This window comes from Hyperolius riggenbachi, chromosome 5 (assembly GCF_040937935.1).
Source record: "Hyperolius riggenbachi isolate aHypRig1 chromosome 5, aHypRig1.pri, whole genome shotgun sequence".
NCBI classification, from domain to species: Eukaryota; Metazoa; Chordata; class Amphibia; order Anura; family Hyperoliidae; genus Hyperolius; species Hyperolius riggenbachi.
The window spans coordinates 174,517,453-174,543,952 of record NC_090650.1 but is presented as its reverse complement, the minus strand read 5'-3'; the positions used below and the strand labels follow the sequence as shown (position 1 = coordinate 174,543,952).

Sequence of the window (26,500 nt, the reverse complement as noted above, 5' to 3'; positions counted from 1 at the left end):
TAGGAACTTATAGGATAGAAGAAATAAGGTTTAAAATTTTGTTACAGAGTCTCTTTAACCCTCCTGGCGGTTTGCTAAAAATTCGCCAGGGGGCAGCAAATCCGTTTAAAAAAAAAAAAAAAAAATTTTCTCTTTTTCTGACAATATTTTGACAGAACTGAAATATACCAGTTGCTGTCAGTTATATATCAGCAGCGGTCAGTTACAACTGAATGTGCAAGGTAATGTCCATGATTCCCTATGGCTCAAGTAGGCGATATTACAGTTTAACAGTGTGCTGACTAGAGATGGCTCGAACGGTTCGCCCGCGAACGGTTCCGGGTGAACTTTGGGTGGTTCGCGTTCGCCAGCGAAGGCGAACTTTTGCAGAAGTTCGGTTCGCCCCCATAATGCTCTATGAGGGTCAACTTTGCCCTCTACATCACAGTCAGCAGGCACATTGTCGCCAGACTACTCTCACTCCTGGAGCCCCCCCCCTTATAAAAGGCAAGGTTCTCCAGCTGTTTTACTCACTCATCTGCCTACAGTAATAAGTGCAGGGACAGCTGCTGACAGACTCTGCTAGAGGAAGCTTAGGCTCTTGTACACTTGTTAGCTTGCTCCTGGCTGATTGTTATGCCTTATATAGCACCCCACAACAGCTCGCTCCCTTCCTCCTCCTCCGGAGGAGGATCGTCTTCCAGTCATTTGTAGGATGTCAAAAGCACGCTCACATACATTGGCCAGGAATCAAACCCAGGTCAACTGCTTGGAGGGCAGTTATGCTCACCACTATACTACCAACACTACAGGCTGAAGCCAGCCTAGCTGGCCTGGGAAGGATGAAAAGCTAGGTGGCCATGCAACCATTCCTGCTAACCTAAAGCTTAGGTGTCTTACAACACATTGGCTTAAGACTTTACCAAATCCAGTGCTCCAATATGGGGAAGCTTCTCTGTTTGCGTTTTTTTAATAAAAAAATGTAAGTGTGGTGTCACAGTTCACTCAGCTCTTCAACTACAAGAAAGGCCCAGGAGTAGTCTTAGCTACCGTAATATCTATATTACGGCAGGGCCCTAATTACACTTTCTTAGGGATGATCGGAAAGAGCAAATTCCGGATTCCGCCAGTGCTCAATTCCGTCGCTATGAAAATTCAGCGGAATTCCAGATTCCGGCGGAAAAATTGAAGTAATCACAAATGCAACTTTGTTTATGCTAAAAGGTAGCCCATAGAAGCTATTGACTGTTCCCTTAGTCCTTTTTCTCTTCCCTCTCTCCTCCTTTCCTCCTCCTGCAGAGGAGGGTCTTGTCTTCCAGGGAATTGTAGGATTTCAAAAGCCAGCTTACATACATTGGCCGGGAATTGAACCCAGGTCTAGTGCTTGGTAGGCAGCTCTCCTCATGCCTATACCACCACCAACACTACATGCTGAAGCCAGCCTAGCATGTACCATATATACGATTTCTGGCCAATGTATGTGAGTTGGCTTTTGACATCCTACAAATCCCCAAGCAAGCTCATTTTTTTCTCGGATATCTCATAATGGTACATGCTAGGCTGGCTTCAGCATGTAGGGTTGGTGGTGGTATAGGCGTGAGGAGAGCTGCCTACCAAGCACTAGACCTGGGTTAGATTCCCGGCCAATGTATGTAAGCTGGCTTTTGAAATCCTACAATTCCCAGGAAGACAAGACCCTCCTCCTCTGGAGGAGAAGGAGGGGAATAAGGAAGTCTGTCGAGTAGAAATTCTTATTAGGCTGAAATCAGTTTGGTGGGGAAAAAAAAATTGCATTCCGTAAAATTCCGCGGAATTTCATATTTTTCCTGCGGAAATTCCGCCATAGTGATATACCAATTCCGTTCCATCGCAACGGAACCACCAAATTCGCGGAAATTTTAATTCCACGGAATCCAGCGACCAGCGCTACACTTTGTTACAGGGCTATGGAAACCGTTTTGCCCATGTGATAAAGTGAGGTGCAAAAATGAAATCATGCCTAGCAGAGAATGGTTTTCGATCCATCAACCTCTGAGTTATGGGCCCAGCAGACTTCCGCTGCACCACTCTGCAGTCTACTTACATTTGTATACAATCTTTAAGTTTAAGAAGGGTACATTAGTTGAAATAGTTACACTACAATCTATGTTACAGCAAGGCTATGGCTTTACTGGGCTATTACTGTTCCATAGCCCTGTAAGAGAAAATGTATTAAGGGCCCTGCCATAACATAGATATTACGGTAGCTAAGACTACTCCTGGGCCTTTTTTGTAGTTGAAGAGATGAGTGAACTGTGACACCACACTTAAAAAAAAAAAAAAAACAACAGCAGAGAAGCTTCCCCATATTGGAGCATTGGATTTGGTAAATTCTTAAGCTAATGTGTTGTAAGACACAAGTAAGCTTTAGGTTAGCAGGAATGGTTGCATGGCCACCTAGCTTTTCATCCTTCCCAGGCCAGCTAGGCTGGCTTCAGCTTGTAGTGTTGGTAGTATAGTGGTGAGCATAGCTGCCCTCCAAGCAGTTGACCTGGGTTCAATTCCTGGCCAATGTATGTGAGCGTGCTTTTGACATCCTACAAATCCCTGGAAGACAAGATCCTCCTTTGGGGGAGGGAGAATTACACTCCCTGATTGATGTATACACATGCTGTAGTGTAGGCCTGCAATTTAGCATTGAATGTGATTTCTGCCCTTAAAGTAGAGTGACCAGACGTCCCGGATTGCCCGGGACACGTCCCGGATTCGGGGTCCGCTGTCCCAGGCAGCATGAGGTCCCAGGAAACGTCCCGCTTTCAGCAGCGGGACGTCCTGGCCTCGGGACTCTGGCCACTCTATCCCTCATGAACTTGCAGCGGCGTCTATAGACGCCGTGCCAGTTCATTGCCTGCAGCCCCGCTCCAGCCTCCTTGGTCTTCCGATGTCTGTTCCGACACCGGCAGGCGAGCAGGGCTACGGCAAGATGGCTGCCGAAGCCCTGTACCCAGTACAGGGCTTCGGGCGCCATCTTGCCGTAGCCCTGTCAGCGCGGGAGACGAGCAGGAGGAAGGTGGTCCCGGGAGCAGCACGCCAGAGGCCGGAGACTTCTGCCAGGTGAGTAAATGCTTTCTTTTCCAGGTGAAATGTTTGCCCGCATAGCGTTTCTTTTCTGGTGAAATGTTTGCCCGCATTGCGTTTCTTTTCTGGTGAAATGTTTGCCCGCATTACGTTTATTTTCTGGTGAAATGTTTGCCTGCATTGCGTTTTTTTTCTGGTGAAATGTTTGCCCGCATTGCGTTAATTTTCTGGTGAAATTTTTGCCCGCATTGCGTTTATTTTGTACTGACATGTTGCCCGGATTGCGTTTATTTTGTACTGACATGTTGCCCGCATTGCGTTTATTTTGTACTGACATCTTTGCCCGCATTGTGTTTATTTTGTACTGACATGTTGCCCATTGCGTTTATTTTCTGGTGTCCGGGGTAACTGTTACTGCATTTATTATTTAATGGTCATAGATGACTATGTTTGCTGCTTTGTGGTTACGGTATACTATTAGCATCACACAGTTTCTGCACACCCATGATGCAAAGTCTCCTTTGTCCACATCATGGCGTAAACACGGCTTTCTTATGCCTCGCTTTTACATCATTACGTTAGCTCCGCCTATACAATGTTATGGCCACGCCCATCCCCCCCCCCCCATCTTCGTCGCTGCGCGTTTCTCAGTCCTCCCCACTTATCGCCGCAGCATGCATACATTACTTTTCTTTTATGGTGCTGACACTTACAGTAGGTAGTAGAAATCTGACATTAGTGACAGGTTTTCGGTTTATTCATGGGGGATTCTCAGCATGACCTTTATTCTTTATAAAGACATTCCCTGTGCAGCAAGCACAGCAAGTGTGCTTGCTGCACACTTTTTTGGCAGTTGGATGGAGCAACTGCCATTCACTAAGTGCTTTTACAAATAAAGAACACCCTGAGAACCCCCCATGAGAAGATGGGCTAGTCCAAAATCTGTCAGTAATGTCACATTTCTACTACTTACTGTAAGTGACAGCAACATAGGAGAAAAGACAGAGGTCCTTTAACTTTAGATGAGTTGCTGTGGCAAATAATAAAGCCCCGGGTACAGATGGACTCCCCTCTGAAACATATACCGTATATACTCGCATATAAGCCGACCCGCATATAAGCCGACCCCCCAACTTTTCCCTGAAAAAACAGGGAAAAATGATTGACCCCCATATAAGCCGGGGGTAGGAAATGCTGGATTGGTGCAGCCCCCCAGTGTGTCCCAATATAGCTAGTATAGTGCCCAGTATAGGTAGGTAGTGTCCAGTATAGCTAGTATAGTGCCCAGTATAGCTAGTAAAGTGCCCAGTATAGCCAGTATAGTGCCCAGTATAGGTAGGTAGTGCCTCAGTTTAGCTAGTATAGTGCCCAGTTTAGCTAGTATAGTGCCCCAGTATGGCTAGTAAAGTGCCCAGTTTAGTTAGTATAGTGCCCAGTTTAGCCAGTATAGTGCCCAGTTTAGCCAGTATAGTGCCCAGTTTAGCTAGTATAGTGCCCCAGTTTAGCTAGTAAAGTGCCCAGTTTAGCCAGTATAGTGCCCAGTTTAGCTAGTATAGTGCCCAGTTTAGCCAGTATAGTGCCCAGTTTAGCTAGTATAGTGCCCCAGTATGGCTAGTAAAGTGCCCAGTTTAGCCAGTATAGTGCCCAGTTTAGCCAGTATAGTGCCCAGTTTAGCCAGTATAGTGCCCCAGTATGGCTAGTAAAGTGCCCAGTTTAGCCAGTATAGTGCCCAGTTTAGCCAGTATAGTGCCCAGTTTAGCTAGTATAGTGCCCAGTTTAGCCAGTATAGTGCCCAGTTTAGCCAGTATAGTGCCCAGTTTAGCTAGTATAGTGCCCAGTTTAGCTAGTATAGTGCCCAGTTTAGCGAGTATAGTGCCCAGCATAGGTGGGTAGTGCTCCCCCCCCCCCCCCCGCGGCCGCCGCTGCTATTTTACGTTCTTAGACAGCGGCCGCTTCCTAATCCGCGTTCCTCTTCTTTCTCAGAGTGTCAGTGTTTCACAGCAGCGCGCCGGGCGCTGCTGCTGTGACGATGCAGGGGGCAGGAAATAGCGCGGCTCCCTATAACGGCGATCTGTATCGCCGTTACCAAGGGAACCGCTCTTTCCTGCCCCCTGCATCGTCACAGCAGCAGCGCCCGGCGCGCTGCTGTGATACACTGACACTCTGAGAAAGAAGAGGAACGCGGATTAGGAAGCGGCCGCTGTCTAAGAAGGTAAAATAGCAGCGGCGGCCGCGGGGGGAGCGGGGAGGGGGGGGAGCGGGGCGCGGACCACCCGACCACCCACCACTAGACCACCAGGGAAGACTCGCATACAAGCCGACCCCCCAACTTTTGACCCCCTTTTTGGGGGTCAAAAATTCGGCTTGTATGCGAGTATATACGGTAATTATTATTCAGAAATAGTATTACCCAAACTATTGGAGATGGCAACTAGAGCACAAGAAGTGGGACATCTGCCCCCTTCCCTTGATATCGCCACAATTGTCCTTATTCCTAAGGCAGGTAAAGATTTGTTATTGGCCGAGTCCTATCGTCCAATTTCATTATTAACCACTTCAGCCCACAGGGTTGTTCATTTTTTGCATTTGAGCAACTTTCACCTCCCATTCATTTGCCAATAACTCTATCGCTACTAATCACAATGAATTGATCTATAGCTTATTTTTCCCGCCATCAATTAGGCTTTCTTTGGGTGATACATTTTGCTAAGAATTATTTTATTCTAAATCCATTTTAACAGGAATATTAAGAAAGAAATGGAAAAACAATCATTTCTCAGTTTTTGGCCATTATAGTTTGAAATTAATACATGCTACCATAACTAAAACACATGTATTTTATTTGCCCATTTGTCCTGCTTATTACACCATTTAAATTATGTCCCTAATATACACACACACACACTTTAACATACTCCTTTGACATGCATATTTAAAAAGTTCAGACCCTTAGGTAACTATTTATGTTTTTGTTTTTTTATTGTAATTTTTTTTTTTAATTAAAAATATTATTTGCTTAATTTTTGGTGTGGGATGTAAACAGCTCATTTTAAATGTAAAATAATGTACAGGTATGGATTTAATAAAAAATGGATGTGGGTGAGGATGGGAAACTTTTTTTTAACTCAAAAACCGCAGCCTCTGATAAGAATGCGAGCTATAATCCCATTAATTGATCGCTGGGCTAACGGCCAGCGGCGGGAGGGTGCGCGGCTGGCAGGAGCAAGCTCAGTCTATCTGGACGAGAATGTTCATCCAGATAGGCTTAAGTGGTTAAACACTGATGTCAAAATCATAGCAAAGGCCTTGGCTAATGGATTATCTAAAGTAATCATAACATTAATCTCTCCGGATCAGACAGGATTTATGCCTCAAAAACCTACTGCTAATAATATTTGTCGACTTTATTTAAATCTTTAAGCCCAGGCATATAATGGGGAGAATAGCCAATTCTTTCACTGGATACAGCCATCACGTTTGATAGTGTGCAATGGGGATATTTATGTGAGGTACTGGATCATATGGGATTTGGACCTTATTTCATTAGTTGGGTAAAGATCCATTGCTGCAGCGAGGGGAGGGGTGCCCTACTCTGCTGCTGCTCCATCGCTGCGGCCATATTAGGCCAGCCACCACTGCCCACTACCCCATTCATGAATACATCAGGTCGGGCCACCAGCCAGCATCACAGTCCCCTGCTCACAGCAGCAAGGTGAATTCCCCTCAGCCTAAGGTGCACAACATCTTCCTGCTCAGCGGGCATTTAGGAATGCCTTTTCCACTTCAAGAGGCTCATTAGCGATGCCTGCAGCCACTGCCCAGACCTTTTAGACTCTTTGGGCCAACTAGGCTGCAAGCCTGGGGACTGGGGAATCTTTCCAGCAAAAACAATCACCACCACAAGCCCCAGGGGATTCTTGGACTCTCTTTCTTTCTCTCTCTCTCTCTCTCTCTCCCTCTCTTTTTTACTCTATTCTTTCCTTCCTCTTTTGCTCACTCTAGCTTACTACCTATCCTGCCATCTCCTTTCTGCACTATCCTGTTCCAAGGACAGACTGCTGGGCATATGAACTGCTGCAGAGCCGCTGAGCGCCGCAAGGGAATGTGGACGCTCCGCTCAACATAGCACTCGGTTGCCCCCTTAAGTTCTTCTCTGCTATGCTTGTTAAATAAACGATGTGGGGTCTCCTCTCCCAAGCCTCTTTAACCCCTTGTCACCCATGCAGGCTGGGATAGCCATAATGTGTGTAAGGAGTACCCTTTTTAGCATGGCCGTTTCTACGGCCGTGCGGCCCGTGCGGGCGCCCTGAGCGCTGCTGGGAGGGGGGCGCTGTGATGGAGGGGGGAGCCGCAGCGAGAGCAGCCCAACCTCTCCCTCCCTTCCTCTCCGCAGGCTGCCCTCCGTGCGATCTCCCCTTGGACTGCAGAGTAATGCAGCAGGGAAGCGCTATACAAAACTACTCACCTCCCTGGTTCCAATCGCTGCTCACCCGCCGCCAGTCTCCTCTCTCCATAGACGCTGATACACACACACACACGCTGCTTCCGGCTAAACAGGAAGCAGCGTGTGTATCAGCGTCTATGCAGAGAGCGGCGAGTGGAACCAGGGAGGTGAGTAGTTTTGTATAGCGCTTCCCTGCTGCATTACTCTGCAGTCCGAGGGGAGATCGCACGGAGGGCGTCCCGGGGAGAGGAAGGGAGGGAGAGGTCGGGCTGCCCTCCCCGCGGCTGATGGAGGATCATGGGGGGCACCTACCTAACCTATACTGGGGCAGCTACCTATCTTACCTATCCTGGGGGGCACCTACCTATCTAACCTATCCTGGGGGGCACCTACCTATCTAACCTATCCTGGGGGGCACCTACCTATCTAACCTATACTGGGGGGCAGCTACCTGTCTAACCTATACTGGGGGGCAGCTACCTATCTAACCTATACTGGGGGGCACCTACCTAACCTATACTGGGGAGCAGCTACCTAATCTAACCTATACTGAGGGGGCAGCTACCTAATCTAACCTATACTGGGGGGCACCTACCTAACCTATATTGGGGGCCACCTACCTAACCTATACTGGGGGCACCTACCTAACCTATACTGGGGGGCACCTACCTATCTAACCTATAGTGGGAGCATTAACTTATCTAACCTGTATTGGGGGCACCTACCTACCTAGCTAGCCTATACAGGTGACAACTATACTGGCTACCTATATTGGAGACATCTACCTAACTAACCTATACTGGGGGTATCTACCTATCTAACCAATGCTGGGGGCAACTATTCTGGCTACCTATATTAGAGGCACCCACCTAGCTAACCTGTACTGGGGGCACCTACCTAACTTATACCGGGGACACCTGCCTATCTAACCTATACTGGGGGCAACTATACTGGCTACCCATACTGGAGGCACCTACCTGGCTAACCTATACCGGATGCAACTATACTGGCTCACCTATGCCTGGCTACCTATATTGGGGGGACCTATAGCTGGCTACCTATACTGGGGTACCTATTCTGGGGGAATCTATACTGAGTGCAACTAGACCTGGCTAACCTATACTGCGGGCACCCATACCTTGCTTCGGGGGGGGGGGGCGCAATTTGTACACCCTCACCCTGGGTGCATTTTAGCCTAGAAACTGCACTGCTTTTTAGATTGTGTTTTAGACACTGCTGATGAATGTCAACCTTGATTTTTTTTTTTTTAGCTCTAATACATCTATAGTAAATATTTATTTACATTACATCTTGTCAGTTAACCTAAAATAATCTACTGTAAATAATATATTTATGCTAATATAACTTCTCTTTTCTGTATCAATACAGCAGGTGTTTTGTTTATCTCAGCAACAGTAACATTTCCCTCACACCTTGCAGTCTGAGAAACCTTTCTAACTCCTCTTATTTTAGAACAGTTTAAAAAGTAAACTTCACTATTGAGACAAGACAGGACAAATTACATTTATATTGTGCTTTTCTCCTGGCGGACTCAAAGCGCCAGAGCTGCAGCCACTAGAGAGCGCTCTATAGGCAGTAGCAGTGTTAGGGAAACTTGCCTAAGGTCTCCTACTGAATAGGTGCTGGCTTACTAAACAGGCAGAGCCGAGATTCGAACCCTGGCCTCCTGTGTCAGAGGCAAAGCCCTGAACCATTACACCATCCAGCCACTATTTAGTGATTTCTTAAGATGTCTGAGACATTTCTGTATGGATTTCTAAAAAAATACCAATATTTTGTCTCAGACACTCTTGATAAATATCCCTTAGTATATTTAGCAGTGTTCTCCCTAGAAGCTTTCAGCTGGGCTCTGTCTGGCTAATTTAGGGGACCGCCCAGCTGTTCTGGCTATGACTTGTGCTGTTATGCTGACAGCAACTACAATCTGCTTCTGCAAGCACATTTATCGATGCAGAGCTTCTGGGACAGAAAAGGGTCAGCATTTGGGGCCGGCCTTAACCCTGGGTACAGAGGGCCAGATTTATCAAAGCATTACTGACAGTTTTTTCTTCTTAAAGAGGAGCTGTTAGGTATAAGGTCTCAGAGAAAATAAACACATATATCAGTAGCTAAAGATTGGCTGTACTTACATTACATATGCATTTCACTGTCCACGTTTGGATTTCACAGAATTTGTATATAGTATATGCAGAGATAGATGCTCCTGACAGCTCATGGCAGGCTCCATGTTTTTCTGTCAAATGTGTCTTCATGTCCTGCCTGCTTCCTGATCACAGATAAGCTCCTACTTGAACAACACAGTGTGCAGTGAATATTAATGAGCCATGTGGCTAGGAACAATAGCTGACTCCTGCAGAGTACTCTGCCCCGAGATTTATCAGTGCTACACGCTGGACTGATTACAAGCTTCTGTAACGTCTCATTAGCAGCCGAGGGGAGGGCCCCAGAATGCTTTGCAGTTTAGTATGCGGCTTGCGTCCTTATGGGTATATAACAGACTTGCTGATAAGCACACATCAAAGGTAACTGAGATTTTTATCTTCACTAATGGCTTTTGGGCTTCCTTCTAAACTGTTTAACACAGGAGAATAGAGGTTTAAATTAGCTTCTGCAGCCTGACAGTTACTCTTTAAACTGTCCTTACCAGCAGAGGGAACTGTTCTGCACATTGTTAAGACGCTTCCCATTGCTTTATTAAAGGGAACCAGAGACGAAGCATAGGTAAAAAAAAATAAAAAAAAAAAATGGAAAAAGAGGTTATACATACCTAGGGCTTCCTCCAGCCGCATAAGCCTGGATCACTCCCACGCCGCCATCCTCCGCTGCCTCTATCACTGGTACCGGTTCCCGTCACTTCCGCCGGCTTTGTACACATGTGCAGTACGGAGGGAGCGCATTGCGCTTGCGTTGACTGGCGGAAATTACGGGACCCGGTACCGGCGGACAGAGGCAGCAGAGGACGGCGGCGTGGGAGTGATCCAGGATTATGGAGCTGGAGGAAGCCCCAGGTATGTATAAATCTATTTCTTCTACGGCTCTGGTTCTCTTTAAGTGAAGGGAGATTGCGGCAGTTCTGAGAGTTTTCCTTACATTAAGAACAGAGCAGAACTGTCCCTGAATAAGAAGTAGCTAATACTACTTCTTAACCCGGCAGAGCAGGTTTACGCTGACACCTCATAGCTTCCTTTTTAATTTACTGCCATCTACCCACTCTCATTTGTTACTGAGGTGAACTCCCCTTCACCCTGGTGATGTTTGTTTAAGAGAAGGAGGGGAATTGGGAATGAGTATGTGGAGAATTGACTGGTTAGAGCATTTTAAAAATGTGTGTAAAAGACAGAGCAGACATCGGAATGATTTAAGAATGGAAGTCTAGGAGAGTAATTACAGCCTGGGCTGCTCATGTCCCAGATTGATAAACAAAAAAGTCATACACTGTTGTGTTCGTTCGTCTGAGACTAGCTCCTCCTCACTTCAGGAAGGAAACAGCACCATCTAGTGGCTTCTTAAGGTGCCTGAGACAGTTCTGCACAGAGTTCTACAAGCCTATCACCATTTTGTCTCGGACATTCTCGATAAATCTGGCCCAGAGACACTTAACTCCGCTCCCTACACGGTGTTGAGCTCCACCCACAGTCATGTGCTGTGATTCTTTAGCATAGCATGGCAGCAAAGGGAGAGAATGAAGATGCTGCTCCACATTTAGCCCTGCCCTGACAAGAAGAGGGATTCGAAAGGCAAGTTATTCTCTAACTGTCTCCTCACTGCCCTGCTCCATGCAGCCTTGGCCCTCTGTACTCCCCAGTACCCTCAGTAATCCCTGTCTCTTTTCTTCCCCAGCACCTTCAGTACCCCCTCCCTATCAAACAACAGGAGATAAGTGCCTATTTCCTAGCAGGTGCTGGGGCCGCCCACTAACTGTAGCCACGTTTTTTTTTTTTTACGTTTATAAAAGTTAGTGAGCTTTACAACACAGTATAAAAGCTTGTGCAAAATGCATTAACAATTAACACATAAAATAATATTTTTGAGCTGAGTGTGCACATCCGCACATCCCCCGATGCGGACGTAAAAAAAAAAAAAACAAAAACAAAAAAAAAACAATGCTGCATGCCTCTAGAGCATGGGTCCCCAACCTGGGGGCCGTGGGCAGATTTCTGAGGGGCCCCGGCAGATCTGGCCTTTCTCCCTCCCCCCGGGGCTCCTGTTACCTTATGAGCGGGCGGCCGCTTCCTTCCTTATATTCCCCATAGCCCCTCTCCTCTTTGCAGCATTTCTTATTACAGTAGTAGTATTCCTGTGTGGCTGCTGTAAGGAGGGAAGGAGGCGGGGCAGTGGTTCCCATGGTAACGGCGATCGCCGCTACAGGAAGCCGCTGCCCTGCTTCTTTCCCTCCTTACAGCAGCCGCGCAGGAAGCGCTGTTGTAATACGAGATGCTGCAACGTCCTCGTGGAGCTATGGGGAATTTAAAGGGGAACTGAAGATAGAAGTATACTGAGGCTGCCATATTTATTTCCTTTTAAGCAATACTAGTTGCCTGGCAGCCCTGCTGGCCCTCTGCCTCTAATACTATTAGCCATAGCCCCTGAACAAGCATGCAGCAGATCAGGTGTTTCAGACTTTAAAGTCTGATCTGACAAGACTAGCTGCATGCTAGTTTCTGGTGTTATTCAGATACTACTGCAAAGAAATAGACCAGCAGGGCTGCCAGGCAACTGGTATTGATTAAAAGGAAATAAATATAGCAGCCTCCATGTACCTCTTACTTCAGTTCCCCTATAAGGAAGGAAGTGACCGCCCGCTCATAAGGTAACAGGAGCGGCAGCCACGGGGGGCGGGGGAAGAGGGCACCTCTCTTACACTGGGGCGGCTATACTGGGGTAACTAATGGCTACACTGGGCTAACTGTACTGGCTACACTGGGCTAACTGTACTAGCTATACTGGGGTAACTGTACTAGCTATACTGGGGTAACTATACTAACTATATTGGGGTAACTACCTTACTATACTGGGGCAACTATAGTCCTTATACAGGGGCAACTGTGTTAGCTACCTATACTGGGGCAACTATACCTAGATACCTACTTAGCTATATACTACACTCAAAATCTGGGAAAAAAAGGGGGGGGGGCTGCCGCCGCCACTAACCACGCCCCCCGGGCCCCAGAGAAAAGTTTGGTCGGGGTAAAGGTTGGGGATCCCTGCTCTAGAGGATGCTTACAAGTCCATGTCATGGAACAGCCGTGAGAAACGAGAACACAATCGGTTTATTGCACCGATTGCCAGTGACGCGCTAGAATCTAGATAGGTTGTGTAGGAGCATCTGCAGTCAATCTGGGCTAGCAGTACTTAGCTGCAGGATGTCTTTTGATGTGTTAATTAGCTTGGGCCAGGCCTGTGTCCAGGAGAATGTTTATTTTCAATTACCTCCATTTGGTGAGCCTTTTTATACAGGGAGAGCAAAGAAGCTACTCCCAGCAGGAAGCCTATTCAAAACCTGCTTTCACCCAGACTATCCGGCACCGACCAAGGGCCATCTGAATGCATAGCATGTATGGTTTCTTGTCGATTATATGGCAACTGTACATCGCACAGCTATGAAATTCATATAGTCTTATTCAGTAAAATCTGGCCATCGTACTGATATGAAATTCATCGCGATAGCCCATCCGGTTATTGAGGTATGACCCTTCAAGAACTGGGTCCACTGCACTAGCCATGCCTGATGTCATAGTAATCTGTATTTTCCGACAAGTATGAATCGGTTATCCACCTAAATATGACTTGTATCGTTTGTGAGTTACGGCATTTTATTGTGAGGAAACGCGGAAAAGCCACCGCAAGGACTCAGAGTGAGGCGGCTGGTTCCGCGTCTAACATGGCGGCACAACGCGGAGAAACCGCCGCATGCCGCATGGGCAGAGCGGTGGATTCTGCATTGGAGGCAGCAGATTGCACGCAGGGCAAAGCAGCTGACATTGCGGCCGGACGCGGGGAAACTGCCGCTCGCTTAGAGAGCGGGGCGGCGGTCACCGCGCCTGAGTCAAGGGTTACATTGCAAGACATGTCTGGTGTAGCTGGGACTGCTAGTCCACATAGGTTCAGAAGGACGCGCGCTGAGAGGCAGAGCTTATATGACAGCCAGAAAAGGGTCAGCTGACCAGGCGGGTCAGCTGACAATTTCACTACCTGCCATTGGTCCAGCACTTAGGGGAGGCACTGGAGAGCGCTTTACTATATACAGTGGTGTGAAAAACTATTTGCCCCCTTCCTGATTTCTTATTATTTTGCATGTTTGTCACACTTAAATGTTTCTGCTCATCAAAAACCGTTAACTATTAGTGAAAGATAACATAATTGAACACAAAATGCAGTTTTAAATGATGGTTTTTATTATTTAGTGAGAAAAATAACTCAAAACCTACATGGCCCTGTGTGAAAAAGAAATTGCCCCCTGAACCTAATAACTGGTTGGGCCACCCTTAGCAGCAATAACTGCAATCAAGCGTTTGCGATAACTTGCAACGAGTCTTTTACAGCGCTCTGGAGGAGCTCTCTATCAGCTGCTCATCCAGTGTCCCTGTATGGGTCAGAGGGGACACTATGACTGAGCAGTACTAACTGCGCAGATGGAGAACACCAGTGGCGTATGCATGGCTGGGCCAGGCATGTGCGGCACAGAACGACTAAGCCGACTGGAGAGAAGACAAGGGCGCACAATGGGGGCTGCAGGACGGTGACCAGGGAGGATGGCAAGGGAGACCATGTTCCACAGGGGCTGGAGTAAGTCCAAGGTAAGTGAAGGAAGTCCAAGGTTAGGTGTCTTGCAAGAGGGGGGTTAGGTTAGGCATTTGTAGAAATAAAATTTAGTGTGAGAATAGTGTTAGGTTTAGCTGTAATAAAACTTTGGTATCTACTATTGATATTTTATGATCATCATCATTTGCATGGCAAGAGTAGAATATCAATAACCAATAAATTTACCAATACTCTACTATTGGCTGTTTCTGCAGAACCAAAATCCCTTTTTTTCATATATGCCTTTTTAGGTGTATACAGTGTGGATGGCTTAATTTATTTTTAAGGTGTAGATACTGGGGGGGATGTAATTCTCTATGGGTGTGGACAGTAGGGGTTGTTCTCGTTCCCAGGGGTGTGTAGGTCTGAGCCAGTGACATCACTAGCCATCATCCTCCAGACTTTTAGTTTCAAAGATGTTTTCATTGGTGATAAAGTACCATAGATTATGTATTTTAGAACAAGGACAAGAAAAATTAGAATAAAATACAATTATAGTAAACAGTACTTACAAGAGTAAGTGTATGTTCCTCCTGTCAAAACTTCCACTTCAGGAAATCTGAGAATACACATTTAAAAAAAAAAAAAAATTTAAGCATATGTCAAAATGATTCTTAAAGCTGAGCTCTAGGCAAATATAGAGAAAATAGCGAATACAGTAATGTGTTCAATACAGAGCGGTAATTCATTTCTATGAATAAACAGTAAAAAAATACCTGAATCTCTCTTAAGCTGGCCACTAACGGTCCAATTTCTAGCGAAAAATCGCTCGAGCGATCAGAAATTCTGATCGGACGAAAAATCGTTCACTACACCATCAACTAACCAATCATTGCTTCCTATCTATCACGACCACCAAGAAAATCCAAATTTTCGTTCGACGAAAATTTATTCGGGCGACATTTTTTTCACTCGTTCATAATCGATTGTGTCCACCAATGGAGATTATTTACAACCAATCCGATCAGAATTTCTGATCGCTCGAACGATTTTTTGCTAGAAATTGGACCGTTAGTGGCCAGCTTCAAAGAGGAACTTCAGCCTAAACAAACACATACTGTCATTAAGTTACATTAGTTATGTTAATTAAAATAGATAGGTAATATAATTTCCTACCCATCCAGTTTTAAAAGGCAAATGTTTGTGATTTCATGGGGCAGCCATCTTTTTGGTTGTAGAAGGTGAGAGGGACAGTTCCAACTGTCCTGCATGCTGATCACCCCTCCCAGTTGTTAGGCAACATGAGCAACAACATAGGAAATCCCATCATGCTTTGCACAGCATCAGGGAAAAAAAGCCTGGGCAGTTTTCTTTGATGGTTGGAGCTTAGCTAAAAATACAGCTAAAAATGATGCTTTGGTAAGAAAAACAAAGTTCTGATGCGGTTAAACTGTTAAGCCTTTTCAGTTCTGCTGTGTTGATTTTTATTCCGGAGGTTCACTTTAATATTAGGTTTATCTTTCGCCCCTTGAGAGCAACATTCAGACTGTACTGTCAGCTAATCCATATCTGCTGCTTTGCATCTATATTGTCTACTGTCATGTTTAGCCAACATTCAGTAAGCAGCTGGTCATAGTGTTTGAACCAAGTAACTGATCGCTGTCTAATGCTAGGTTCACACTATGGGGTTGATTCACTAAACCATGCTAATGCACGAGCAAAATACTTAACACGTGCGTACATGCACGCTATTTTCCAACACGCGTGCTATAAAATAGCACGGTTTAGTGAATCGACCCCTATGAAATTTTCTGGCAGACTTCCTGTCAGATTGATTATTTCCAACATGTTAGATCTGATTTCCGATCGTTTTCCCAACGGTTTCCATTCACTCCTATAGGAAATTAATCAGGAAACAATCGGAAATTAGATTGGGCATGTTGGAAATAATTGATCGGACAGTAAATCTGCCAGAAAATCTCATAGTGTGTGCCTAGCATAAAGCCTTGAGTGTACTTGAACGAGGCAGCCAGTTCTCTGTCGAGAATCTAGCTTGTGTACAGTTGTTCCTGATCCACCTAGATGGGTTGGTAAGAGATCAGACTGGCGGATTGCCTCAGCTGAGCAAAGGCTGAGGGCATTGTTCTTTTAATCACCTCGCCCACTCCGTGCCGCTATGTTGTGTACTGCATCATCGGCCCTTCTCCCTAGTGACGGTCATGTCTTGGAAAACTCTTGGAGAACCATGTGATCAGTTTGGTCAGGTGATAGATATACAAGTCTCTGATTTGCTAGTCATGATCGTATGCTAAAGCAGGATGTGATCACAGCAAATCAGAGCTTTGTAAATATATCACCTGATCAAACAAATCACATGCTTCTCCTTGACATGACCATCACTACTCCTTCCCCCTCCATAGCATCAGAACAGAAAGCTAGCCTACAGAACTGTTGCCCAAGGAATGAGCTGAAGAAGGAGGAGACCTTGGACACAACATTTGCTATGAAGTGGGAATTCACTGTCCGTAACAAATTAGTTTGGTTATGTGGGGAAAAATACCTATTCACTGCTTAAAGTGTCTGTGTCTAGTCCAATCTATTGCCCTAATAGGTACTGCTGCACAGCAGTAATATGCCACATTCTGTACAGCTAGACCCCCATTCTGTTTAGGCCTGTACATTGTATCTCTTCTTATTCTGGGAGGGTTTCTCTTACAGATGTGATAGACAGACTGTGCTTGCTGTATTAAAGACACAGGGATCTGTATTGGACGGGTCTGGAAAAGATACAAAAGCCTGGATATGATGTTCATGTTTATGACTGCGATCTTGCCAAGAAATGAGAAGTGATGAAGCATACACTGTACATCGCTCATAGAGTCAAAGATGTTCGTCCTAAGATATTTGATATGTTGTTGTTTCCAACGAAAGGGGAAATATTTTTCTAATTGGCAGTCCCACATCAAAGGCCTCACATTTGTCATAGTTGATTTTGAAGTATGAAAATGTATTACTACATTTGTCAAATGCAGCTGATAAGTTGGGGAGGGCGGTCAATGGTCCTGTTAGAAAGAATAGTAGGTTGCCTGTGTAGCCAGCGACCTTGTGTTGATATCTACCCACCTCAAGACCTGATATATCAGTATTGGAGTACACATGACACACGAATGGCTCCAGGGCTAATTAAAAAAATAACAGTGATAGGGGGCAGCCTTGTCTTGTGCCATTTTTAATGAGCAGTGAATCCGAAAAGATTCCGTTGACCTTGATACGCACTGTTGGGTTTGAGTACTAAGTATCTATACAAGTCATCATTCTATTTCCCACCCTACTATTATTTAGCACTGCTCAGGTCCACTGCCAATTCACCCCGACAAAGGCTTTTTCTGCATTGGTGGTTGATGACATGCATGGAGTACTCTTCCACTGACCAAACTGCAACAGATGCAGGGCCCTGATAGTGTTGCCTCACGCCTCCCTCGTCCGCCAAAGCATTAAATAGCTTACAGAGGTGGGGTGCCAAAATACTTTTACATTGTTTGTAATATTCAATAGGGTACCCATCTGGCCCTGGGGCTTTACCTGGTTTGATACTCACTATGAATTTTTAATCTCTGTCTCTGTAAATGAGGCCTCCAATTCCTGGATCATCTATTCACTTAGTTTAGGCATATTCACTTGATAAGTTATAATGTCAGATGCAAGGCTTCCTTGACTGTTTTCCCCTGTCTCTTGTCTAAGGTTGTACAGTTTGGGGTAGAACTCTCTGAAACTCTGGGCAATAGACTCATTTCTTACATATCTCTGCCCTCTGGGATCTACAATTAGTGCTACATAGGTTTTTGTTGTTTCCCTAGTTTGTTGCAATATATGAAAAATGTGTGCTTATGCCTATTTGGCGTTATCTTGTAATAGCATGTTGAGCTTTTTTTGCTGGCTTCTAATAGTGGAAGTAGGGCATCTTGTGATATGTTTGTGTCTGTGCTCAATCGTCCTTATTTCTCTTAGTAATTGGACAATAGCCTAATTTCTCTCAGTCTTCCTTTTGGTGCCTAATTGGATGAGAGCCCCTCTTTGTAAACATTTATGTGTTTCCCAGGGGATTGAAGGCGACACATGCCCTGTATCATTTGAAAATAATCACATAACTGTTGAGCAATTTTTTTCAAAGATCTAACAGTCTTGCAGAAGTGAGGCACTGAGCCGCCAGGTAAGGGGTTTACCCCTCTTGGGGGCGCAGTTCAGTGTAGCAGAAACCGAGGCATGATCGCAGTAAGAGATAATGCCTATTTCCGACTGTATATGGTCTAAGAGTAAATTGTGTGAGACCAATATGTTGTAATGATCCGCTCAGCTGGCTGCACAGGCAGACAGCTGTTTGACCATTCCTCTAGTCTGTGGGCTGCAGGTCTCTGGTAGAGAGACCTGTCTTTTCTTTGCAAGTTCCAGACCTGCTCTGCTGCTGAGGGATTTGCATACATTTGTTATGCAAATCGCCTAGCTGCCTCCTTTGAAGGCTGTCAGTATAAAAGCCAGGTTCTCCCAGAATCCTTTGCTGGTCATCCTTCATGGTTTGTTACTGATGTACTCTCCTAGAGCAGTGTTCCCCAATCCTGTCCTCAAGGCCCACCAACAGTGCATGTTTTGTGGAAATCCACATAGGTAGTTAATCAGCTCTGCTGAGACACTAATTACCCCACCTGTGCATGTGTGTGGTTTTCTGCAAAACATGTACTGGTGGTGGGCATTGAGGACAGGGTTGGGGAACTATGTCCTAGAGTATTAGCCCTGTTTGTTTGCTAAAGTTATCTTAGAGTAATTCTTGGGACTGCACTAGGCAGCTCTAGTGCAAGTCAGGTTGCTTTATCTGTTTTGTCTGTGTTGCCTCTTGCTGCGATTGTACTGTCACCAGCGGTGGTCGACAGGAAATCGTTCTGTCTGGAAGTGCTAACCAGAGCAGCGGTTACTACTGGTAGCCCCTTCTGTTCATCTGTTTGGATCGCACTAGCCTCTAGCGGTAGCGGCTGTGGATCCTTCTGATCTATGTTCCTGGAGTTTAAGCTGGAGCAGCGGTTGCTACTGGCTACCTCATCTGTCTTGCAGTGGATCCTGCTAAACCTATTCTGTACTTGGTTCACACTCGCTCTGGCGGAAAGAGCAGTGGATCCCGCTAGCCTGTTTCTGTACTTGGTTCACACTCGCTCTGGCGGAAAGAGCAGTGGATCCTGCTAGCTTGTTTCTGTACTTGGTTCACACTCGCTCTGGCGGAAAGAGCAGTGGATCTTTCCTGTCCTGTCCCTGAACCCGGATCGCACTGGCTCTGGCGGAAGAGCGGTGGATCTTATCTGTCCTATTCCTGTTTTCCGTTCGTCTGTCTGTCTTGTCCTGTGTTGACGCCTGCTGTTGCCTGGTGTGAGGCAACCGATTAGCAAGAGTCTACGCAACCTGTTTGTGTTGATCGCTTGCTTTCGCAAGCGTTCATTCTGTCTGTCTCAGTCTAGTTGTGTTCGTTTGTATTACTTGTGGTTAGTTAGGGTGGCGTGCTTGTCTCTGTTGCGCTTACCGTGCGGAGACCGCGCCGTAAACGCGTTCGCTGTTGTGAATGAGTGCGGTGTTCGCGTTTAGCTAGCGTTTGTTATTTTCCTTGTCTCTCATTGTTGTTTGCTGTGTCTTTGCTACTCTTGTGCTCTGTCTTGATTCGGTCTTGTGTCACTTTTGGCAATCGCCTCTCTCGCGATTGCGTTCATACTTTGTTTCTGCTGATGTGTGTTCACCGTCGCTGAGTGGCGACTAGTTTGGTGGGCACACATTTAGTCTGTCTCTGTGCTCTCTCTCTTAGAGGGCTATCGTGCCCTACTTTGCCTTTATCTGTACAATTTCCATCTGGCATCTGTGGGCGTGCAGAGGCTGTGCTCGTCTGCACTCCACATCTCCATCTGTCGGTGGGAATTGCCCTCTACAGATGCATAGTACCTAACCTGGGTTCTACCTTAGACGCTTGTGGAGGATTTCCGCTGTGTCAGCGCGCATCTTGTGCGCTGACCACGGAAATAAAATCCCGCAAACGTTACATATGTAATCTATGTGTGAATACACATTGTGCACCGCAGAATAAAATGAATAATCCATGTCTGAGGAATGTGGCAACCTCCATATATCTACCAACTGTCGGTCATGTAGAGCTTTCATGACCCTATTAATTCTGGTGTAGGGCAAAGAGGATCTACATTGGGATGCGTCTAAAAGAGGGTTCAGAGGCATATTGAGATCGACACCCAGGATGACGCTTCCTTCAACAAAGGAGTTCAAATTTCCTAGAAGCTTTAGCGCGATTTTGTCTTGATCAGCGTTAGAGGCATATATTGACCCTATGGTAGATTTTTGTTAGTTGGTTAAGCATTTAAGGACTACATATCTGCCATTTGGGTCCACTAAAGTCTCCATTTCAGAGAAAGGCAAGTCCTTTCCAATGAGGATCGCCATCCCCTTCGTTTTGGTATCTGGAGAATTGTTGGTGCACAATGGAGAAATTGCGGTCGGTCAATTTAGGTGCGTTATCACCTCTAAAGTGCGTTTCCTGAACAAGTATCACCTGTTTTCTCTGTTTCCACATGTTTTTCAAGAGAACCCTTCTTTTTTCAGGGATATTCAATCCTTTGGAGTTGACGGATATTACTCTCAGGTGTGCTATATTGTCAGGACAGGGAGAACCATAAGATGACATGTCACACCCGTATAGCTGCCTATATAGGCAGTATTAGCTCAAAGAAACAATCAGCAATTGAAACATTTGACTGCACAAGGAGGAAATACAAATGTCCAGCTCCGACCACATAATGGCAGTAAGCAGGTGCATGTTCTCTATGTGGGAATTAATAAGTTATTGGTCTCATGAGCAGTGGCAAACACAGGATTTTTAGGGGGGGGGGGGGAATTCCTGAAAGGTCCAGAGGCAGAAAGAACACGCTAGGGACATTGTGACAGGTAAGTACAAGCACCAGGGGGTACATAATACATTTTGAGGGACAACGGCCGAGGTTTACATCGTGCCTATCATTCGTGGTTATCGCATGCCGTGATTATCGCACCTGACAACCGAGATTTACCAACATCTCAGATTGATACATTCAACTAATTTCCACCCAAAAATTGTATCCGATTCGATAATATCAAAACGGTTGGCCGATCGGCTGTCGAGTCAACAGATGTATGGCCACTTTAATTCCCCAAAGCTCAACACACTTATGTCCTCCCCTTCGCCACCATCTCTACTAATCCCTCAGTGCGGAAGATGGCGGCGCTATATAAATACTAAATAATAATAATAATAATAATAATAATAATTTGCCTCACAAGGATTGCACTTTTATTTAGCTTTCCTGTATGACAAGACACAGACACCCAGCACTAGGGGAAGAGGGAAACAAAGGTGAATGAGGGAGGGCTGGTGCACACCAAGAGTGTTTGAGCGTTTTTCAAAATCGACAGTGATTTGAAAAGCACTTGGCTAACAGGGGCGTAGCTAGAAATGACCATTCTACTCCTGAAAAAAAAAATGTACTTTTTTTCTTTTTAGAACCTCCCAGTTTTATTTTTTGTTTTAAAAAGCTAAAAAAGTAGGTTTAATGCTATTGTCTCATATGATGAGGATTCAGCTTTTCCCATAGTCTCGCAGTTAGCAATCATGTGACCTCCAACAAGACAAATTCAGCAATCATGAGGCCCCCAACAAGACAAATTCAGCAATCTTGAGGCCTCCCAACAAATCATGAGGCCCCAACAACACAAATTCCGCAGTCATGAGGCCCCCAACAAGACAAATTCCGCAATCATGAGGCCCCCAACAAATCATGAGGCCCCCAACAAGACAAATTCAGCAGTCGTGAGGCCCCCAACAAGACAAATTCAGCAGTCATGAGGCACATAAATAGACAGCACTAGAGTTCATTCTGAATGACAAAGGCTATGACATTGTGGGAATAACCGAGACATGAATGGATGAAAGCCATGACTGGATAGCTAATTTAAAAGGATACAATGTGTTTAGGAGGGATAGAACAGGGAAAAAAGGTGGAGGGGTTTGTCTCTTTGTTAAGAATTCTCTTACAGCTGTCCTCAACGATGAGATGGAGGAAGATTGCGAAGATGTGGAGTCCGTTTGGGTAAATATTCATGGTGGAAATAAAAGTTGCCAATTGCTTATTGGGGTATGCTACAGGCCACCTCTTATTAATGAAGCTGCAGAACTGCGATTACTACAGCAGATTGAAAAAGCTGCAGGTAAAAATGAGGTCATAATTATGGGCGACTTCAACTTTCCAGACATTGACTGGAGTATTGAGGCTACCCATTCTGGTAAAAGCAGCAGATTTCTGGCAGCACTACAGGACAATTACTTGACTCAAATGTTAACTAAACCAACTAGGGCGAATGCGTTACTGGATCTGATCATTTCTAATAGACCAGATAATGTATCAAATGTGCAGGTTCAAGAACATTTGGGAAATAGTGATCACAACATGATAACGTTTGATCTGGTGACTGATAGGTCACGGGGCAGCGGGACCACTAAAACTATGAATTTTAGAAAAGCAAAGTTCAATCAAATTAGGCAGGCACTAAGTTTGGTGAACTGGGATACTACAAGGGGAAGACACTGAAGGGAAATGGCAAGCTTTTAAACTTCTACTCAATCAATATTGTAGTATGTATATCCCATATGGAAACAAAATGTCTAGGAATAAAAAAAGGCCTCTATGGATGAATAGAAAGGTTAAAGATAAAATGAAGAGGAAAAAATGCCTAGAAGGTCTTAAAACAGGAGGGGACTGAGGCTGCACTAAGCAATTATAAGGAGTGCAATAAAAATTGTAAAAAAGAAATTAGGCAGGCAAAGATTGAAGCTGAAAAACAAATCGCTAAGGATATCAAATCTAACCCAAAAAAGTTTTACAAGTACATTAACTCTAAAAAAAGAAAGGTTGACTGTATAGGACTCCTAAAGGATGAGGGGGGGGGGGGGACTCAATGGTGGATGACCAAGGTAAGGCAGAGTTATTAAATGCTTTCTTTGCTTCTGTCTTCACAAAATAAACAGCACTGTTGCAAACTACAGAGGCAGAAGAGTCTCAATATTCTAACTGTAATATTAAATACTTAACGCAGGAAGAAGTGAAGGCAAGACTAAATAAATTAAAAATACACAAGGCACCTGGCCCGGATAGCATGCATCCCCGGGTCCTAAGGGAATTAAGTTCAGTTATAGCTAAACCCCTTTATCTTATCTTTTGTGACTCTCTTGCAACTGACAGAGTCCCAGTGGATTGGCGTACAGCCCACGTTTTCCCATTATTTAAGAAAGGCAAAAAATCAGATCCAGGAAATTATAGACCTGTTAGCTTAACATCAGTTGTATGCAAACTATTTGAGGGGTTACTAAGAGATACTATACATGACTTCATAGTAGAACATAATCTTATTTCTCAGCATCAACATGGGTTTACTAAAGACAGGTCCTGTTTGACTAACATGCTCAGCTTTTATGAGGTAGTGAATGCTAATATGGATATTGGGAATGCTGTAGATGTGATATACTTGGACTTTGCAAAGGCCTTCGGCACTGTTCCCCACAAAAGTCTGGTGCAAAAGTTGAGGATGCAAGGACTGGGGAAGAGTCTGTGTTCATGGATAGGGAACTGGCTAATGGACAGAAAACAAAGAGTTGTGGTCAATGGATCGTACTCAAAATGGGAGACTGTTGCCAGTGGGGTCCCACAGGGGTCTGTTCTGGGTCCAGTGCTCTTCAATTTATTTATTAATGACCTAGTAGATGCAGTAGTGAGCAATGTTGCTATTTTTGCAGATGATACAAAATTGTGCAGAATCCTCAACTCTCAGGAAGATAGTGCCATATTGCAACAGGATCTGGATAGGATGGCTATATGGGCACACACATGGCAGATGAAATTCAACGTTGACAAATGTAAAGTCATGCATTTTGGACGTACTAATGGACTAGCACCATACAAAATAAATGGGATACAGTTGGGGACATCAAACTTGGAGAAGGACTTAGGAGTACTCATTGACAACAAGTTAAATAATCGTACTCAATGCCAAGCAGCTGCAGCTAAAGCTAACAAAATTTTGGGATGCATTAAAAGGGATATAAAAAAAAAAAATCAAGATGCGAGCATAATATTGGCCCTGTTTAACTCTCTAGTAAGGCCACATCTGGAATATGGAATTCAGTTCTGGGCACCACATTACAAAAAAGATATTGCAGTTTCAGAGCAGGTGCAGAGACGAGCAACAAAATTGATACGTGGGATGGAAGGTCTCACTTATCAAGAAAGGTTAGATAAACTGGGTTTATTTAGTCTAGAGAAAAGACGCCTTAGAGGGGATCTAATTAACATGTATAAATACATCAGAGGGCAATATAATAGCTTGGCGGATGAGCTTTTTGTCCCTAGGCCTTCTCAAAGGACTAGAGGACATGATCTGCGCATGGAGGAAAAACGTTTTAGCCATTTATTTAGGAAAGGGTTCTTTACAGTAAGAGTGATTAAGATGTGGAATGCATTGCCACAGGAAGTCGTTATGGCAAACTCTATACCTGCATTTAAAGGGGGCTTAGATGCTTTCCTTGCGTTGAAAGACATCCATGGCTACAATTACTAGGTAATGCCTAATGATGTTGATCCAGAGATTTTATCTGATTGCCATCTGGAGTCGGGAAGGAATTTTTCCCTTTAGGGGCTAATTGGACCATGCCTTGTAAGGGTTTTTTCGCCTTCCTCTGGATCAACAGGGATATGTGAGGGAGCAGGCTGGTGTTGTACTTTATACTGGTTGAACTCGATGGACGTATGTCTTTTTTCAACCAAAATAACTATGTAACTATGTAATTTCACATAAATAGGCAGAATGCCCCCTTAATATGGTAGACACCTCTCACCTGACTTCTGAATTCTACTCTACTGGCTGCTGTGCCTGGCAATACGGTTTTTGGCTGGATTGGGGATGATGTGTGGGCTGAAAGGCCTGGTGGTGATGCTGTGGCCTGGCTAGCGGTGATGCTGTGGCTTGGCTGGCGGTGATGCTGTGGCCGATGCTGTGGCTGGGTTGGCTGACGGTGATGCTGTGACCTGGCTGGCGGTGATGCTGGGCTGTGCTTGGCTGGTTGAAGTAAATGCTGGCCTGACTGCTGACTGGTGGTGATGCTGTGGCCTTTTTGACAGCGATTCTGGGCTGGTTGGCTGGTGGTGATGCTGGGCTGGCTGGCCTGGATAGTTTAGGTAGTGACAGGTGCCCCCTAGCTAAGGTAGCACCAGGAGTCCCCCAGTTTAGGTGGTGACAGAAGCCCCACAGTTTAGGTAGTGACAGGCGCCCCCCAGGTTAGGTAGTGAGTGACAGGGACCCCCAGGTTAGGTAGTGAGTGACAGGCACCCCCCCATTAGGTAGTGGGTGACAGGGACCCCCAGTTAGATAGTGAGTGACAGAGACCCCCCCCCAGTAGGTAGTGAGTGACAGGGACCCCCAGTTAGTGAGTGACAGGCGCCCCCCGTTAGGTGGTGAGTGACAGGGACCCCAGGTTAGATAGTGAGTGACAGGGACCCCCAGGTTAGGTAGTGAGTGACAGGCACCCCCCCATTAGGTAGTGAGTGACAGGGACCCCAGGTTAGGTAGTGAGTGACAGGGACCCCCAGTTAGTTAGATAGTGAGTGACAGGTGCCCCCCCTCATTAAGTAGTGAGTGACAGGGACCTCCAGTTATACAGTGAGTGACAGGAACCCCCCTCCTCATCTCCCAGCAGCGTCAGACCTTGATCAGCAGGCGACCCGACCAGTTAGAGCGAGTGCACGGACGCACCATGCTCTATATGCGGAAGTGATGTCACTTCCGCATATCAGTGCGGTGTGCTAGGTCCTAGGGCCCGCACAGTGGTCGCCGGCTGATCGAGGTCTGATGCAGGACGCAGCGGCAGCCAGGGGAGACAGCGGGGCACCAGCTCCTTTATAGTTATCAGGGGGGGTACTCTGCCGAGCTACGGGCCCCCTGTGACTTGGGCTGCCGCGGGCCCTATAGCAACCCCTATGGTTGCTATAGTGATTGCTACGCCCCTGTTGGCTAATGTTACCCTATGACAGTGTTCTCACAGCAGCGTTGCGATTTTTTCAAAATCACAAACACACTGCATGTAGCACTCACAAGTTTCTAGCGATTGCTATTGTGATTTTGGCGTGCACTAGCCCA

The 26,500-nt window shown here is 45.6% G+C and overlaps 1 protein-coding gene across 1 annotated transcript in view; it reads right to left on the bottom strand.

Annotated features, from left to right (window-relative positions):
- The window catches only part of LOC137518497 (thread biopolymer filament subunit gamma-like), a 329,520-nt gene that overhangs the window by 28,873 nt on the left and 274,147 nt on the right, over positions 1-26,500 (bottom strand). The window contains exon 7 of the mRNA XM_068236429.1: positions 14,815-14,861. Coding sequence (XP_068092530.1) covers positions 14,815-14,861 — 47 coding nt within the window. The remainder of the gene's footprint in view (positions 1-14,814; positions 14,862-26,500) is intronic.